This window comes from Agelaius phoeniceus, chromosome 8 (assembly GCF_051311805.1).
Source record: "Agelaius phoeniceus isolate bAgePho1 chromosome 8, bAgePho1.hap1, whole genome shotgun sequence".
Classification (NCBI taxonomy): domain Eukaryota; kingdom Metazoa; phylum Chordata; class Aves; order Passeriformes; family Icteridae; genus Agelaius; species Agelaius phoeniceus.
In genome coordinates, this window is record NC_135272.1 from 32,600,067 (window position 1) to 32,614,487 (window position 14,421).

Below are 14,421 nucleotides of genomic sequence, written 5' to 3' on the forward strand. Positions count from 1 at the left end.
ATGTATGTGCCCCTATTGCTCAGAAAGCAACTGAATACAGCTCTGCTGGGATGTGTCATCTAACCATATATTCTCCAGACAGTGTTAGTTTCCATTAATGCATATAAATAGACAACATTTTCCTACAGTTAATTATCCTCCCTGAAAGGATTATAAGTGATTGAGTCAACTGCTCAAGGAAATATTTCAAAAACTGGCTGTACCAAGGGAGTTTGCCTTTGAGGGGAGCTGCCTGGGGAGGCAGGGGCTGGCAGGGGGGTGTGTGCTGCTGCTTGCCCTGCATGTGCAGTGCCCTTGCTTTGAGCAGGAGCCCGGCTCTGTCCCTTGGAGCCCACAGCTCCGAGCCACGTCTCAGGCAGCGCCGCTTCCAGGGCCATCCCCTGCTGAGGCAGGCAGGGAGGCTTTCAGCTGCCTTATCCAGGGATTTCACAAGAGCAGTGCTCTCAAGATAGGAGTTTGTAAGCCTGTTAGATCATCCATGCCATAACTTTTAGGTCAGAAGACAGCACTCTTTCATTAAGCTGTTTCAATGCTTCCATTTTGGACGGTGGGGGGTGGTGCAATAGGCTGAAGACAGCCTTGACACATCCTTTGTTCAAAACAAAAGCATGAAGTAGTCCTTGGTGATGATAATTGTGGAGGGGTTGGTGTCTGAGGTTTGTTCCTGGCTGCTACAGCGAGAGGTGACCCAGCAGCCATGCTGTGGGTGACAATCCTGGTGCTGTTTTGTGTCCATCAGCCAGGAAGAAGCCAAGTCTCAGCTCCTGCCCTCTGAGCCCCAGGCCAGCAGGACTGAGGGGCTCGGTGAAAGTTGTACATTCAGTTCTGGGCAGACAATGAATGATCTTCTGTTCTCAGAAGCAGAAAATTGCCCTTGGTCTTAATAAGTAGATGTAATTAATTCATTCATACCCAGTAGGTTTTGACTGGAATAGTGTTTGTGGTGATGTTGTACTTTGGAAATGGACTATAAAATACTACAAACTGGGAGACAGCCAGCTTCCAGCAGGGTTGTACAGGGAATACCACCCACTGGAGAAGCTAAAAAAACAGAGACAAATCCACTAATTCCAGCTTTGAATCTTGACCCCTTGTGCTGCTATGAACCATAATATAATAAATACAGTCAAAGATGTTTTATGGAACTACCTTTGCCGACCAGATTAACTTCCAAGAATAAATTTACATAAGGAAAATTTGATCAGCATTTTCTTATAAAAGTCATCAGAACTTTATGGTTAACTAGGAAATGGTTGTTTAAACTTCTTCTTTCAAATCCACAAACATAATATGACACACATGGCACCAATGAGTTCCTCCAGCAAGTTAAACTAAATAAATAAGGCACACAGAAGCTCTTACTCTTACAAGCTGAGCTAGTAGGTGGTATAGAACTATTTTCATTGCAGGATACCAAAAATAAAATCAAGAGCTTTCAATCAAAAAAGGAATATCTACAGATTTAAAACTCATAAAACAATATGGGTTGGCATACTGGTAGAGGGGCCATGAGTCTGATCTGGTGGTAGTTCCTACCTCCTCTGAGCACACTGTACAAGGTTGTCTTAGAGTCAGCAAAAGATGGGTCATAAATAAAAGCTCAAAATAGTTGAGAAAAAAAAATTGTAAGTGAATGCACAGAAAACCCAACTCCTTGGAACAAAAGTCATTTTGAAAATTTGTCTTTGAAAGGGTGGGGGTACAGCTCTGTAACAGTCTTGCCTTTTCCCCAAAAAGTTTAGATAGAAACAGCTAAAAAAGCTGAGTCAAGAAACCAAGCAACCCAACCCAATCCTTTTCTCTTGAATGGACACTTGGATTATTACAAACCAAACATGTCTGAAACCTACCCATGGTGGCAGAGAATATCACAATCCCCAGTACATTCATGCCATCACTGGCTCCTGGCTCTGATTTGTAAATCACTTCAGGAGGGGGGGTGATATCCAAGGCAAAGTTCTGGACGTTGGAGCCGTTCTCGTCCTGCACTCCGTAGATGATGATGCGGCGCGTGCTGCTCTCGGCCGGCGCTTTGTTCGATTTGATGATGGGAATGCTCCTGGTGCGGTACTGAGGGCAAACAAAGTGAGTTTTACTACAATATCCCAACAGGAATGAATAGTCTCATGAGCCCTCCTAAGTGCTCTGTTTCAACAATGCTGCATGTTGAAGGGACTGGCATGAAAAGGAGAATGAACACTCCTATCCTTCTCTGATAAAATCTGTAAAAACAGTTGAATTTTTGGAAAAGCATAACACAACCTGAGTTTCCTAGAATCAGACCTTGGTGCAGCAAACAGTTTGCCTCCTGACAGAGCAACTTTCCTGTAAGACATAATCAGGAATGACTTCCTGGAGGTTCTGAGTGCCCTTCTCTTTGTGAGGCTTCCATTAAATTTCCCCCAGGTGAAATAAGTACAGCCATGCCTCTTGTTCCCTCAGAACTTTTAGATGAGCTTTTCTTGCCAAATTCCAACCTGAGTAATTAGATTCTTCTGCAGTACATTATTTTGTTGCTTTAATTGAACCTAGTATTCTGTTCTTCTTTGGTGTGGTGTTGCAGGATGCTCTTAAATAAATTCCAGCTCTCCTCTGGTGGACGTGGAACTGGCATAGGAGTGCATATCTATTCTCCAGTCACACTAGAGAGCATTTTATCCCTGTTTTGCCTTCAGATACCATGGCTACTGAGGCTAATGGAATGGGACTCATTAATTCCTAAATGCTGAAGGTACTTACAGTGTCTGCAGTCCTATGCCATGTCTATACCTGGGTTGTCTTTTACAAAGGTACATGTTTCATATAATGCTGACTCATGTTTTTCATCAGTAAAAGATATATAGACACTTACCTGCTTGAATGTGGCCTCAACAAGATTGGCTGGAAACATGTTCCTAAAAATGAACAAATAGAAGAATAATTTCTATGGAACTGAAACCAACTTCTTTTTACTGTGTGTTGGGTCTGCCATGATGAATCAGTTCTTTGCCCTCCTGGAGAGCAGGGGCTGGGCAGGTGCAGAGGATGCCACTCTCTCCCACTGTGCCACACAGCTGTGCCTGGCCGAGCACAGCCCAACAGAGAGACAGCTCCTCAGAACTGAGGGTTTGGGACTTGCTTCCAAACAAATGGGGGGAGACCCAGGAGCTCTGGCTGCAGATTCTGGCTCTGCCACAGTCTCCATGTAACTGGGGTGACAGAATTGCTATGATTCCCTTCTCCATCTGCTGACTGGGGGGATGAATATTCTTTTATTCCATGTTTTGCCTTCCCTGCTTAGATAATGAGCTGTTCAGGACAGTCAGGGATGTATTCCTGAGACCCCTGGGTGCTGTAATCTACTGTGGCACTTCTAAGTGCTCCTGTGCTAACTGATAAACTCTAGTACCCCAATATATTTTCATCACTAAAATTGCAAGTGATGTAGACTTTGCAGTGGTTTGGTCAAGAACAGTTTGCTTTTCAAAAAGAGGATCTCATTCCTGATTAAAAGAGTTGAGATTAGAGCTGTACGCTGCTAAATTTTATTTAGATACAGTTCTGAGGCTTCAGAATAAGAACCTGAATGAGGTCAGCAGCTTCATCTTTGCTCACAGCTGAGCTACTGAGGAAGGCAATGACCCAACACTGAGACTGCAGGGAGACCAATAGATTTTTAATTCCAAAAGGGACTCTTTTTTGTCACCTTTTTTGACTTTCTGTATATCTCACTCTGTAACATTTCACACAATTATATATGGAGCTAATTTATAATTTCAGTTTGAGCTGCAAAGACAGAAAGACATTCAATCCTTATTTGAAATGGAGAGCACACCCTCTGCAGGCTCCAAAGAGGAATCATAGTATAATTGGGAAAAAATAGCTAAAAAGTCATACATTTCCATGCAGCATCTGGAAACCAAGATTTGTGTGATATTCTAATAGGATCATTTTCAGGACTAATTTATTTCCAACCCTAAGCTTCTGAACCTTGGGGCAGAAGACAGTGACAGTCTATGACCCAATTATCTTCTTTCATATACCTGAATTTATGCAAGGAGAAACTCCTGAGTTTTCCAGCAAAATGACTTTTAATTCAAAGTCCTGCTTAAACCCCAAGTCAGGTTAACCCTTAAATACATGTGAAAAGCCTGTTCTCAGTTTCAAAGAGAATTGCTGTGTGCATAGACAGTTGAATGCATGCTGAACCAGGGACATTTTCCAGAGCTGCTTTCCTCTCTGCAGCAGCAGCAGATACTTGTTCCTAATGGAGTCAGTGCGCAGCACTGGCTTAGAAAACACATTTTTTTTTTTATTTTAAGTAATCATAACATGATATTATGGTCACACTTAAAAGTATGAGGTAGATTCTGCATCAGTAGCATCAATCAGTGAGAGCAATTGCTACAAAGAGGTAATTGATTATCATTTTTAGGGAGAACTGTGGGAGAAAAATTTTAATTAGGTGATAGTAGTACTGCCTAATGATTGAAACAGAAGACTGAACATGAGAGGAACTTGTTAGCCTGCTGCTTGAGAGCAGATGAGTCTCATAAAGGCATTGGATTGTCTCTGCAGACTGTCCATGGAGCTGCTGATTGTCTGGTTCAAATGTCAAATGCTTTGCAGCCAAAGCAAGACACAGACAGGAGGCAGCTGTGCATCCTTTCCCTGTCAGGTGCAGGCACAACCTTCTGCCTGAGCCCTGGGGAAGCAACTGGGGAGCAGCTGGATGGAGCTGGGCCTGGCAAGATGGAGAGGATGTTCCAGGAGGGGGAGCGCAGGAGAGTAAAGGTGGTTACTGCTTCATTGTGCCTCATAAGGGAATTCTGCTTCCAGACTGTTAAAGGCTTCATTAATATTAACTGGTCTTTGTTTTGCTGGGCTGAAAGGTGCTACAGGGGTGCTCAGGGTGTTGGTTGTGCTCTGCCCTGCTGTGTGAATGGGAAATATTCTGAAAGCAGAGATGCACACGGAGATTCCAGCACAGCTCTGAATATGTACCTCACGTACGAGCTGTGGCTTTGCACAGAAACATCAATTGAATTGCTGATGATTTCCACTTGCTCCCTCCTAGTCCTAATTAGTAGAATTAAGAACAATTAAGACTGCTCGAGAAAGGAAATATCATATGGTTAGTAGCTAGATTAAATGTTAGACAAATTTGTAGAGGATTAAAGCATTTTGTTTCTTTATCATTCTTTATCCTGCAGGAATTACAACTACCCACTTAATACTAGATGCTGGAATTCTCCCAATATTTTTTAATAAATTATGCACTGTGATCCAGTCTTTGAGACTAGCCTTACCAAAGTTACACAATTTATCTGGTGAAAGGATGACCTGAATGTGTTTGCCAGGGCCTCGGCTTATTTTTATTTTAAGCTGGTTTACTTGGATTGAGAAAATCCAGTATTAGCCAAAATTAAGTTTTGTTAATCAAAAACATTTAAGAGAGCAATTGGTGAATGAGAACTTTAATGGACTAAAACCAAAAAAATGAGAAGAAGGAATTGAACTGCCACCTAGAGATGGAAGGTAACTGGGAGGGTTTCTTGGTTCTGTCAGGCCTCTTCAGAAACACTTCTTGCTTGAGGGGTGTGTTTTGCTGCACATTGATACTGCCAGCCATGAGCTGGATGTTTAGCAAAGATCACCTGGGAATGGCTCAGAACAGGAGACTGAAGGGAGAGTGATTTGGAGGATTTGACATTTTAGTGTGGAACTGGGATGGGGAGGCTGGCTGGATCCTCACAAGGTCCTTGGGACAGCCCCTCTGTGGGATCCTGCCCACCAGACCTGAGTGCTGGGGGATGCTGCAGAGTGGGAGCTTCAGGCTGGCTCAGAATCCACACAGGGGCATTGACCCAGCATACAGCACAGGGAATGGCAGAGTGCTGTAGCCTGCCCAGCTCTGCCTGCTCTGTTCAAGCACCCAGCCTGACACCAGATTGGCACCTGCAGATCTCTCTGCAGCTCTGGATGAGATCCACATGTACCCACATGGATCAGGCCCCCACATCATAAAGTCAGGCTGTGTTCTTCTCAGGCACTGTGTTTTTCACTGATGTACCCTGAATTAAAGACACTGCCAGCACTTGGGAAGGAGTGATTCAAACTGAGCTCATCATTGCTGTCAACACCTATAAATACTCTTGTGTTTGTTCAGTTAAGAAAGCCAAGCAGATAAAATACTTCTGAAGTTGCAGCATTGCTTGCAGATTGCTTACAAGACACAGGTCACAAAATAGTAGTGATCTGGGATTCATTTCTCTAGCACAAGCAACATTGTCTAACCTCAGTGGCTCAGCTCAGCATTCCTAGCAGAAATAATTTCACATAAGAGTAGGGAATGAAACCTACTGCATAACAGTGACTGAGTCTGGTTTAAAGCATAGATAAATTTAGGTCTGAGACAAGGATATTGTTGTAAAACAGAAACTGAAGACATAGGCTTTCTGGTTACATAAAAAATTAACAGCTAAATACTGCCTGCCCTGAGGAATAACATTTCCCAGAGCATCTTCTGCCTCAGGAACTCTGCCAGATAGAGCAGGAGTATTCAGCTGAGGCTAAAAGGGTGAATGTGCATGAAACTTCAATATCAGCTCAGTGAACCTTCTGCAGAGCTGAGCTGCTGAGCCCAGCTGGCACAGCAGGCCTGGCCTGCGTTTGCTGTGACAGCAGCACACACGCACAAGTGACCCACTAATCACCATCTCTGCCTGCAGCTGCTGTGCTGCACAGGCTGCTGTGATCTACAGGCAAATTTTGGAGCCCTTCCCTAATTCTGCATGGGACGAGAGGATTCAGATGAATTAGGAATGTGTATGTACATGCACTTTAGTATCCAGTCGTGGATTTTGAGGAAATCCTAAAGACTTGTATCAAGTGCAGGCAGCACCTGGTCTGAGCAGCAGCTCTGAGGGTCCCATTTGGCACAGGATGATTTAGCATCTTGCCAAAAGTGGAAGGTTCTCTTCCCTTCTCCATGGCCTCCCAGCAACTGACTATGAATGTACAGAGTTGATTGATTTTGCTCCCCTAATTTCAGCTGCTTTGGGAATAGTGTCAGGAAGCCATTCTTCAGCACTGCCCCCAGGATGTGGGAGCTCTCTTGTCTCTTTAGGGGGTGGTTGGCTCAGAACCACAGCAGTGGCACAGGGAGCAGCACAGTTAAACTGTGTCACTGTGACTCTGTTAACTGAACTGTCCAGAGAACATGAGCCTGCAGCCACTGGGACAGCTCCTTCACACCTCCTGGGTGACTCCTGTTAGAAATAACAGGCCAGTTTCTGGTTCCAGCAATGCTACTGAATATCTGAAATACTCGCTCTGGGTCCTGACCACGGCGTCATTAACTCAGAGCACTCAGCTTTTGCAGATCCTTTCAGTCAGAAATGAGGCCAGTGGCTGTAGCACAGGACTGCCACAGGTATGGCAGATGTTTCCTTGACTCAGAGCACCCCTTCCCTTTGGCACTCTGTGCTCTGCAGCCCCAATCTGGTTTTGCTCTCAGACTTGGATGTTATCAGCCCCTAATCCCTGCCACACCAGACAGTCTGGCTGCAGTCTCCCACGCTGTGGAATTAAAGCCACCAGACTGGGGTTTTGCTGCATGTGTGTCCTCATAATATTTATTGGCCTATATTTGCACTAGGCAGAAAGCAGCTTTGGATGCTCTGCTCTCAAATTTGAGCAAGCGTAGCTGAGCCTGCAAGAACGTTGTTTTAAGGCTGGAAATTTGACAGTATTCTAATATTTATGTGTTTGAAACCTTACCCTGTCACTATATACAGCAAGGGTACAGAGAGCAAAACTGGAGCCTGAATGGCTTGACATGAGAACTGTGAAGTTTCTACGTTTTTCCAAGAGCAAACATCACTGTAGCTCCTATTTACTATAGGCTGAGGTCATTCTCAGGGACATTACCTTAATCTCAGGAATTTGTTTGCTTTTTATGTCCTCTGCATGAATTCATCATCAGCTGTGTGGTCTCCTCACTACTGTTACACATGAGCCACAAGTCCTGTCCTTCCTCACACATCTGATACCTTCCTGCGGGTGTCAGGGGCTCCAGCAGGGTTTGCACTGCTGAAAGCAAGGGCAAAATTTAATCCAGAAATACAAAAAACCCAACCTATAGCAGAGGCCACGTGAGAAACCATCTTGTACATCAGTAGTCATCTCTGGTGCCTCATCTAATTTCTCCGTATCAGTCATACTACCTCCTGCTAAAAGGACCAAAGAAGCTGCTTTGGCAGAATTAATGAGGCACTAAAATCCTCATTATTGGGATAAAAAGCACTTACAGAATGCAGAAATCACTAATTGGGTTTAAGTTACTTTGTCTTGCTTTGTTGTTTGTTTTTTTTTTTTTTTCAAAGATCAGAGCAGAACTCATATTGTGGAATCATTTTGTTAAATGTGGACTTTTTATCTGTCCTGAGGGCTGCACGGCATTTCAGTTCCAGGAAGGGATCTGAACTTTCTTACCCTGCTTCCTCTGAAAGAAAAGGTCCTGACAAAGCCCCAGCAGGCTGTGCCTCTCTGAAAGTGGAAGCACAAGTACATGACAGCTTTAGGCATCTCAAAAAGGCTGAATTGTATCAAAGGGAACACAACAGGCCCGATGTGTTTCCACTGTGGTTCCAGCAAGGCAAGTTATTCCATGAAAAGTGTGTGTTGGCACTGGAAGAGTCCAGACCAGTTGTCAGGAGGATGGACAACAAATTCCCCTGCAAGGTCAAAGCTTTCCTAGTGCACTTTTAATTCCTGGTCCCTGTGCACCTCACCCTCTGTGACTAAAGCCTCCTGACCAGAGAGAAGAATTTGCTTCATAGTCCATCTCCTCAGGGTGGTTTTCATCATGGAATTATCTTCATTCCATGTTGGATTCATGGTGTGCCAAGTAGAGACCACACAGTCAGAGGGTTGAGAGTTCTTTGTAAATACTTAAGGTTGGGGCTCCTGTGGAGATCAAACTCTTAGAAATTACCCAGAAGCAAAGACCTGGTCCCAGGGCAGAACATTTCTGGCATAAGGCTGGTTTTGTGAGATGAAAACAACCTGGCATTCTGAAAAAAAGGAAAAAGTGGTGCTTTGCCATAGGAGACAGATAAATATTTCTATCGTAGTACACAGTAGCTTTTGGCAAAAGATACCTTCATGTACAGCATACTTATTTTCAAAAGTTCTTTCATAGTTTAAAGCTGGATCATTTAATGCACTCTGAAACATATTACTGTGTCTACATACAATTCAGTCTTCAATTGTAAACTTCTAAAGGTGAGATTCCTGATTCTGCACAGCCTGGACTTTATCCACACTACAACAGACCCTGAGTTTTTCCTGCCCTATTTTCAAGAAACACTATTTCAATAATACAGAATATAGCCCTTAGCTTGAAAAAAGGGAAGTGATTTTAAAGAGTGCTCATGATTCCCATGAAAACATAAATCCTCTACAGTGTTTATATCCTCTTCTAACTCTTACTGGTATAAAAATAAAGCCTCTCTTGGTTAAGCCAAATTGATTTTCTGGGTACCTGCTATTAAATTGGATGCAATCCTGAATTTTCAGTGGTAAAATGCTCTGATTTCTCCCTCCAGTAAACTTCAGAAATGTACAAATTTATTTTTCGTGGGTCAAGAGGTGATTTGATCCTGTCTGCCTTCACGGAATTGGTTTATTTGGGGCTTTTCAGCTGAATAAGTTTACGATGCCACTCTGTCTTGTTGGACTTGAGAAAAACCAACAATGTGCATGAACCCTGCACCTGCTGGTGCCCAAATCTGCAGTCAGCCTGATATGAAACAGGAGGGGGAACCCAGTTTGGCTGGGACTTTGCTTGTTTGTTTTATTTCATAAGCCAGATTTTATTTCCCTTGGTGGGAAATGCAGGTGGCACGATTTCAGCTGCAGCAGAATCTCCCCTTCTAAATCAAAGGTAACAGATGTTGTGGAAATATTAACTGCTAATGTCACCAGTGTCCTTCTGGCTCACAGAATGAGTTTTGCAAATGTTTGTCCTCAAATTATCAGCATTTCTCTTCTCCTAGTCAGGTCATTATGCTACAAAAGTAAACCTGATATTTTAAATGGAACACTATTCCTGTAAGTATGTTCCTTTTTGTCCTTTTGAATAAAATACACAAAAGCTGAATTACTTTAAAAAGATTGTACATTGCCTTTCTTAATTTCTTAACTCATAAAGGGCTACTAAAATGTCACTGTAATTTTTGCAGACAAAGTATAATTTCAGTAATTGCCACAGGAAGAAGAAGGCAGAGATGTTTGTTGATTCACTGCTATTGAGATGCTCAAAAGCCACAATCCTACAAGAACCCTACCAGCTCTTGTATGAGCTGGGAATATTCCTTCTGGCCAACAGAATTTTCTGAACAATCCTCAGTGAAGTACTTTCTTTTCCATGTGTTTTGGTTCTCTAGCTGTAAGGAAGGAAAATGGTCCTTGCCTGCTTCACAGAGGAATTGCACATCATGAGAATAAATCTATAAAAACTCATAAAGCACCAGGTGCTTAAAGACAACATGATCCTTAGCCTGAGAATTATATACAGCTTTAAATGGAAGAAAATGTACTTTCATAGGCCTTGCAGTGCTTGCAGCAGAAACCTTGAATAAAATGAGGGCAGATTTGTACATCTGTCTCAATGGACCAATAAAGTGGTGGCTAAAGACAGAAGCACCTTGAGAGCAGCACCTCCTGCACAGCTTCAGAGTCACAGCTGCCTCCTTAGTCCAGACCAATAGAGAGAGGGAGGCTCCTGCACAGGAGCCACCTGGTGACATGGGCATCTTCCACAGGCAGCAGAACATTCTGGTCCCCAGTCTCCTGGGGCTCTCTTTAGAAAGGAAATCTTTCAAGTACAGCTGTTTAAAGTGGCAAAAAAAATGTTTGAACTATGGATGCAATTTTTGAGGCATGAAATTCAGGATGTTGATGAGATTGTGTATTTCCTGGCTGATGTGAGGTTAAGAGCAATTTCAGAATTATTATCTCCTCTCCGAATCATTGTTGTTTGGAGTTTTGGTTTTTTTCCCCCTACATAATGGACAAATGTACAGGGGAAACACCATCTACAAAATAATTCAAAATAATAATAATAATAATAATAATAATAATAATAATAATAATAATAATAATAATAATAATAATAATAATATGATTACTGATTAGTGTTGCAAGTGTTAAGGATAACCACAAGGGTCTGCACTAGTTTTTGGTTTCATTTTTTGCTGATTCAGTATGTTCTTTAATTTCTAATTAAAACCACTATTAAAAGCAAAAATCTCACCAAAAAATTCAAGACATTCAATTTCTAGCAACAACTTTCCTGTCAAAAGCTCTAGACAATGTCATATATAACATCAAAAGAAATAATAATGTTTTATATCATTTCAAAGTGGCTTCAAATCTGAAATCAATGAGGGTGAATACATGTATCCCAATGCCAAGATTCATGCTTTTAAAATTAACCCCACAATAATGTCACATATATCATCTCTTCACTTGAACATTTAGCATTCTTCATTTGCAGAATACCAGATGTTTCCTGTGTAAACTTCTGGGCACATATGCAATTGATAAATGGAGAGGAAATTAATGAATTGAGAAGATAAGCCAATCTGGGCTGAAAAAGATGGTTTCCAGCTGTGAATGGAAGTGATTTATCATTGAGCTGAAGGATCAGCTTTTCTAGCTCAAACCAGCAGATACATCATTACATTTAATCCAGACTTCCACACAGATATTTGAGTCTTGCAACTGCAACTGCAGCAGAGCCAGAATTTCACCCATAGTGTTTGCCTAGGCTGAAAGCCCATTCCCCACAGTTCTGTTGTTATTATTTATTTATTTACTTAGGAAGTGTGGTTATTTCTGTAGCAGAGGAATAAAAACCATCCATTGGTGCTCTCAGGATAGAGAGATTACAGCTGTGGCTGATGCTGAGCACAGCAAAAAAGACTGAGCTGGATTCTCTCTTTTAACCTTTGGTAATGAGAGGGGCTTGTTGACCTTGTCATTGTTGACACCTGCCCAAACCAAAGTGAAGAATTTAAGGTTTTGCAGACTAGAAGCACGTGGCTGCTTGGAAACTTGAATACCTGAAATGTGCACACATGCTATTATGATTTGCTTGGGTAAATGTTTGTAGAAAAACAAACATTTTGTAGAAATCCTAGAAGATACTTGCAAATGTTTTTTGACCTGCAGCGAGGCTCAGAGGAATAAAGTGTTCCCAAACCTCACCATAACACCCCTGGTGTGCAGGGAGTGGCCAGGCAGAGGTGAAGAGATGAGTTTGTAACTCAGGTCTTGGTCTTTTCTTGAAAACACAAAAGTATAGTAAATTTTGATTTTGAAAACCCAGATTACTTTCCATCTAACTCATCTCCATGACAAGCTTACTCTGAGCCTCTAAAGGCAGCTGGGCTGATGTGAGAAAGGGAATGAGGATCTGTGGTGAGGGAGACCTTCCCAGGCAGAGCTGGGAGGTCCATTTGGATGTATCTTTGCACCCTGTGTCCCACTGTGCCTTTCAGTGTCTCTGACTGAGGCCTGAGAACCAGCTCAGCACACTAGGAACGGTCCCCTGACACGGCCACTATGAAGACAGTCATTAAGGTCACCTTTTTCTTAGACTCTCTTTTATTTCTTATGCTACTCTGTCATAGTGAGGGATTCACACCTCTTGGTGTGGGAATTACAGTCCTTTGTGCAGCAGAAACAGAATAATGTGACTCAATCCCATGTCACAAACAGATGGAATTCCACTGCACATCCATCCCTCATGGCAAAGTCACTGGAGAGGTGGGTACCCAGGTGCAGATGAAGATGATGGTTTTGTGAGAAGCTACAGAAGAGGTTGTTCTCTGCTGCTGCTCCATGACTAAAATAATTTGGCCCATTCTCACAAAGACATTGATAAAATACAGGTGGCCTGGGTAAATGCAACTTGGAGGAGAAAAGAGGAGTCTTTTGTAAGCTTCTCTTCCCAGTTCCTTCTGATTTGAAGTCCAAATAAGTCTTAATTAAAGTACTTTGTCTGCTGTCATGGTCAGGAATTTGGGTTTTTGAAAGGCAAACTGTGAACCATTTTTAATTTCTGTAAGTTGAACTCCAAAGAGAATTCTCTGTGCTAGATACACACTTGGTCTGAAAGCCCTTGACTGATGTAGTATGAGATCAGCAACTTGAGGAGCTACCAAACAAAGGCAAAACTTTCTGCACGAGCAAAATAAATCTGAGGCACAGAATATGTTCAGTCAACAAATGAATCCCACCAGCACCTGAAATACTGGGACAAAAAGGGATTTCAGGCAAGGCCATCAAATTCCAGCAGTGCCCTAATGCTGCTCTAAAAGGACAAGTGTGTCTTTTGCCAAACAAAATAAAATGAATAAGGAAAAGCCCCAAAGCAGAATAAAAAATACCCAACAGTGGTCTTTCTAATTCTGTCCTTTATCTGCAAATTGGCATGAACAGCTGTAACTGCGCTTTTAAGAATTATTTTCAGAAAAAAGTGCGTTTCACCCCTTTATTTAAGGTTTTGCCTGTTGCAACTATCGACTCTTATTTAAATGAACATTAAATTTTAATAGGCCCTTGACCCTAATAATGGATTTGATGGTGAGCTGCACAGGCTATATGGAGTCCTGTGGGGTATAAAGGACCTGCTCCATTGTTGTTGGTTGGTGGCCATTCATTTAAATTTTACAAGAAACAGCCAGTATAAACATCTGATAACTCGAAAATTATCTTCTGTAACTTACTTTTTTCTCAGTCTTAACAAAATATTTATCCTTAGATTCAGAACTGAGGCTCAGGCCCCAGTTTCTCCTGCAGCTCTGTACCAAATGCTGCCTTCAGAAAGCAGAAAGAATGGATGTCGTTACCGGATTAAGTCCAGCAGTGCATCTGCAGAGCTCATGATGGGCTTTCCACCCTCCTCAGTGCTCTCCTTCTGGGCTGCTCCACCAGGGTGGATAATGGACACCATAATTATTCCCACAACCACAGCCACAAAGGTTGTCCACAGGTAGTAAGTGACTGTTATGATTCCCAAGCGACTGGAAGTCTTGGCATCCAGGGCTGCCAGCCCAGACATCAAGCTGTGGGAAGAAAACACAGCACAAATGGTACTGAAATCAACGTTATTTTGCATTGCATTAATGCAGCTGAAAGCCTAATTTCTGAATTATTCCATCCTGCCTGCTTCTCTGACAGCTGATTTGTGTGTCAGTGTCTCAGTAAGCTTGCCAGTAACACCACAGCTGTGCTCTCTGTGTCTGAAAGGATGTTTTCCAAGTGCCACCTCACATCCTGGTTACTGGAAGGAGCTTGCAAGCTCAGGCTGCACATGTGGGGACTGAATCCTACTCACTCTACCCTGAAATTCCAGGGACAGTTTTACAC

General features: G+C 42.5%; 1 protein-coding gene across 1 annotated transcript in view; it reads right to left on the minus strand.

The window, feature by feature from the left end:
* SLC1A7 (solute carrier family 1 member 7) overlaps positions 1–14,421 on the minus strand; it is a 48,693-nt gene that overhangs the window by 19,611 nt on the left and 14,661 nt on the right. Inside the window, exons 3-5 of the mRNA XM_054638365.2 lie at positions 13,902–14,117; positions 2,852–2,894; positions 1,851–2,070 (exon numbers count right to left, since the gene is read on the minus strand). Of these exons, the coding sequence (XP_054494340.1) occupies positions 1,851–2,070; positions 2,852–2,894; positions 13,902–14,117 (479 nt within the window). The remainder of the gene's footprint in view (positions 1–1,850; positions 2,071–2,851; positions 2,895–13,901; positions 14,118–14,421) is intronic.